The 5,201-nt window shown below is 28.1% G+C and overlaps 1 protein-coding gene across 1 annotated transcript; it reads left to right on the forward strand.

Moving 5' to 3' along the window:
• The first annotated feature begins 1,688 nt into the window (after positions 1 to 1,688).
• On the forward strand, positions 1,689 to 4,700 carry LOC109795352 (11-oxo-beta-amyrin 30-oxidase). Its single transcript, XM_083062240.1, is given in 7 exon segments — positions 1,689 to 1,959; positions 2,062 to 2,156; positions 2,159 to 2,281; positions 2,447 to 2,688; positions 3,255 to 3,642; positions 4,022 to 4,286; positions 4,409 to 4,700. Coding segments are annotated over 7 exon segments (1,374 nt in total). The 5' UTR covers positions 1,689 to 1,703; the 3' UTR covers positions 4,414 to 4,700.
• Positions 4,701 to 5,201: the final 501 nt, after the last annotated feature.

The following is a 5,201-nucleotide window of genomic DNA, read 5'->3' on the forward strand; positions in this document are numbered from 1 at the left end:
TTAAGACTATTTTTAATTATAATTTAGCCTTACAATACACATTAGATTTTAAATTGCGATACAAGATTATTTTTAATTATAGTATTTTAGTTTATGTAATGCATGTATATAAGTAAATATTATATTTGAACATATAAATTATATTTAAAATTTGAATAAATAAATATTTTTAAATATATAAATTCTATTTTAAATTTATGACAAATAATTTATATTGTATTTTAGTTTATGTAATGGATGTATATAAGTAAATATTATATTTGAACATATAAATTATATTTAAAATTTGAATAAATAGATATTTTAAATATATAAATTCTATTTTAAATTTATGACAAATAATTTATATTGTATTTTAGTTTATGTAATAGATGTATATAAGTAAATATTATATTTGAACATATAAATTATATTTAACATTTGAATAAATAGATATTTTTAAATATATAAATTCTATTTTAAATTTATAACAAATAATTTATATTGTACCTTAAGATGATTTTTATTTATTGATATTTTATTTTAAAAATATTAATATTTAAATTATAAATTAAAATTAAAAGAATTTCTTAAAACTCTCTTAAAAAAAACTACTAAAGACTCTAACGTGAGATAATTGTTCATATTTTGTTTATAGAAATTATTTTTAAAATAATTTAAATAAAAATAAAAGTTACAAGTTCTAATATTTTTGCAGAAATATTACATACTCACTCCTTTACCAGAAAAAGAAAGTTCTTTTTGTTTTTGGTATAATAAGAAAGCAAAGAAACAAAACAATAAAAATGAAAGAAGTCAACTAAAGGAAGACTAAATCAAGGAAGAAGCTATTCACCACAGCATGTCTTGGAGTTCTCCAAGAATACCATTTCTAGAAAGACTTTGCCCTGAGTTTGGCAAGGAAAAGATAATAAAAAAATATTATAATATGACTTATTAATAAATATAAACATATTTATTTTCATATTCTCGTAAATAAAGGATTGGAAGATGAACCGAAACCACCTCAAAGACTTTTAAAGTGATGAGGGGTATAAGCATGTGTTCGAACATGAGATTGATATTCTATTGCGTTAAAGAAAAAATAATAGAGAAAAAAGAAAAGAAGAAAAATACACAAGAAATGTAGTAAAATAAAAAAAATATCAAGTAAAATAAAAATAGAAATTAAGGAGAAAACTAATTCTTAAAAATAATAAATAAAAATATATTATCACTATTTTATTTTTATAAAAAGAATTTTAATTTAATTTATTAAAATATAATAAAGACTTAAATATACTTTTAGTCTATCAAATTTAAAATAAATTTGTTTTTGACCTTTCAAATTTAAAATTATTGTTTCTAGTCTTTATAATTTTTAAAAATCTTATTTTAGTCTTTAAGATCATTAATAACTTATTTAAAAGTGACAAATTAAAATGATTATGCAATATTATTTAGATTTAATGTGATATTTTCACTAACAGGAATATTAATAGATAAATTTTATGTAATAATATTTGATAAATTTGTTAACAAAATTTGAATATAAATATTAAAATAAATTTTTTTAAAATTATAAAAATTAAAAAAACTAAACTTTATTTTGACATACACAAATTTTAGATTACATAAAACCAGGACCACACGTACTTGGTTACTATGGATAAGTTGCCTCCAATTGCACGTTGTCACTTGGTCAACGTGTTTCCGAAGCAAGAATGGAGCTGCTATGGGTGGTGACTCTGATCGCAGCAGCGGTGATCTCCTTGTGGGCACTGCACATGCTCAACTCGCTCTGGCTCAGGCCTAAGCGGTTGGAACGCTTTCTAAGAGCGCAAGGTCTTCAGGGTTACCCATACTCCCTCTCACCACCCCATGTGCAATTAAATGAGCCCAAACCCCAACCTTTTGCTCTCTCCAACGATGTGGCGCCTCGTCTATCCTCGCTCCTCTATCACACTATCTCCAAATATGGTACACCTTTTCTTTCTCATTACTTTACTTACTACTTGTGTTAGTGCTTCTGAAGTTGTTAATCCCTTTTTGAGTAGTTGCTAATATGTAAGGGATGAACAGGCAAGAATTCCTTTATATGGGAAGGTACAACACCAAAGGTGGTCATTTCGGATCCAAAGCAAATCAAAGAAGTCTTTAACAACATATATGACTTTCAGAGAAAACAAAGTTAAGTGGCATTGCCAAGTTCTTGACCAGTGGTTTAGTAAAGTATGAGGGTGAGCAATGGGAAAAACATCGAAGGATTATCAACCCAGCATTCCATTTGGAAAAATTGAAAGTAAGGTTATTTCTTTAATTTATTCTTGCTTTTTGTTATCAAGTTCTGCTTTTAGTTTTAGATTGATACGGTGGGAGGGAATTATACTTCCAAATTATACAGAAAAAAGTCTGTTTTCCCATTTTTCTTTTTATAATATGATTTTACTTAATACTTAATTTGCAGAATATGCTGCCAGCATTTTCTCTAAGCTGCCATGATATGATTAGCGTGTGGAAAGGAATGTTGTGCTCAGATGGGACATGCGAGATTGATGTTTGGCCTTTCCTTCAGAATTTGAGCTGTGACATAATTTCTAGAACAGCATTTGGAAGCAGCTATGCAGAAGGAATGAAAATATTTCAACTTCTAAAAATGCAGGGGTATCTTTTCATGACAGCAAAGTACAAGGACATACCAATTTTGCGGTTAGACCAAAGTGTGATTTATTTTGTTTTAATATAGAACTAAATTAAGCATTTTCTAGTGTTACCTGAAATGAATTCACTATGAATTTTGTTGAGGAATCAACTAATTACCGATTATAAAGCTAAGGAAATTAATGTCTAATGTAACAAAATGTACAAGGTTGTTTTCTCTGACTGATTTGTCAATATCACATTTTACACCGGAGTGCTTATAATCTAAATCTTCGTACTCTGAAGCTTCTCAAACTAGTCAAAAGAACCATAGGACGTATGCAAGATGTCTAATTAAGTGTTTAAGTTATAACATACAAACTCTAAGTAACGAATTATTCTGATGATGACGAATAATTATTAATTACATACAGATTTTGATTTAATACATGTTTCATCCCCAAGATATTTGATATCTGGTTTTCAAAAAATCTTTGAATTTCAAGAGATATGGCATACCAAATGACTTATAGAAGAGCTGCTACGGGTTTTCAACTATCTAAGTTTAGTTAGTAACAATTGTAAGACTCAGCAAGTCCGTTGCCTTCCCTCATATTTAACATGTATGTTTCTAGGAATCTACCAACATCTACCAACAAGAAGATGAAAGCAATCGAAAGAGACATACATGATTCAATTGAGGGTATCATCAAAAAACGAGAGAAAGCCTTGGAGAATGGTGAAACCTCCGATGCAGATTTATTAAGCATACTTTTGGAATCAAATCGCAAGGAAATCAAGGGACATGGAAACAGTAGGAGTGTTGGAATGACCAAACAAGAGGTTATTGAGGAATGCAAAACATTCTACTTGGCAGGGCAAGAGACCACTTCAACTCTGCTGGTTTGGACAATGATCTTATTGGGTAGGTTTCCTGAATGGCAAGCAAAAGCAAGGCAAGAGGTTCTTCAAGTATTTGGAAACCAAAATCCAAACTTTGAAGGGTTAAGTCAGCTTAAAATTGTATGTATCCCGTGCTTTCATTTGATGATGATTTTTGGTTTAAATATCATTTTGCTCTACATAGTTTTATAAACTTTACATTTTAATCTTCATAATTAAAAATATTTTCTTTTTGTTCTTATAATTACCATTTTTGTTTTCTTTTAGTCTTTATAGTTTTATAAATTTTACTTTTTACTCTTCATACTCTATAGTAATAGATGATAGAGATTAATTAGAAATAAAAAAAGATATGCGGAGCTTAAAATAAAATATTTTTAACTATAAAGATTAAAAGATAAAGTTCATCAAATTATAAAAATTGAAAAGGTATTTAAATCATGATTTTTTATTAAACATATATTTTGTGCTAACATCTACCATAATGTTTCTTCAATAGGTTACTATGATTCTATATGAGGTTCTAAGGTTATACCCTCCAACAATTTTCTTTAGTCGCACTCTTCAAAAGGACATAAAACTTGGAAACTTGTCACTACCTGCAGGAGTAAACATTACCTTGCCAATATTTTTGATTCACCTTGATGCAGATATATGGAGTGATGATGCGAAGGAGTTCAAACCTGAAAGATTCTCTAAAGGAATTGCTAATGTCACAAAAGGCCAAGTTTCGTTTTTCCCATTTGGATGGGGTCCTAGAATATGTATTGGCCAAAACTTTGCCTTATTGGAAGTTAAGATAGTGTTATCATTGCTTCTGCAAAATTTCTCATTTGAGCTTTCTCCATCCTATGCTCATGCTCCAACGATTATGCTTGCTTTGCAGCCTAAATACGGGGCACACATTGTTTTGCATCAACTATAATGTTATTCATATATTTTACCCCAAAGGTCGCGGTTTCAAATCTTGGAAATTGTCTCATTGCTTGAGGGGTAAGGCTATGCATATCTACTATTTTCATCCTCACTAACTTGGTTTAGTGTTATACATTAGATTGTCCTTTTGTAATATCAATCATATCTTGTACGTGGATTGAAAACTATCCTTTAAGCATCTTGTAATGCATGTATGTCTGAATATATACTATCTTGTGAAAGAAGATAAATTGTGTTAGCAACCCAAATTTCACCATTGATCACACCAGCACTACAACAAAACTTATTATTACCAACAATTATTTAACGGCAATAAATTGATTGCCTTTATTTTATTATTTAATAAAAATATTAATGACTAATATATAATGATCACTAAAAATATATTCACATCATACCAAAATTTATTATTAGCGACAATTATTTATTGAAAAAAACTTAAGTCTCACATCGACTATAAATAAGATAATTAAAGAGTATATAAGTGGATGATAACTCTCACCTTACAAGTTTGTTTTGTAGGATTGAGTTAAACCTATAACTTACTATTCTAAGTTGATACTAGATTACTATTAATAAACTCAATAGTGTTAAGTAAAAGAATAAGAAATTTAAAGAATATATAAGTAGAAGACAACTTTTATCTTACAAGTCTCACATCGACTAAAAATAAGATAATAAAAGAGTATTATGAATCATTTCTTAAAATTTTAGTGGCAATAACAAAAGATATTAAATGCTAG

This window comes from Cajanus cajan, chromosome 8 (genome assembly GCF_000230855.2).
Source record: "Cajanus cajan strain Asha chromosome 8, NIPB_CcT2T_4, whole genome shotgun sequence".
NCBI lineage: Eukaryota > Viridiplantae > Streptophyta > Magnoliopsida > Fabales > Fabaceae > Cajanus > Cajanus cajan.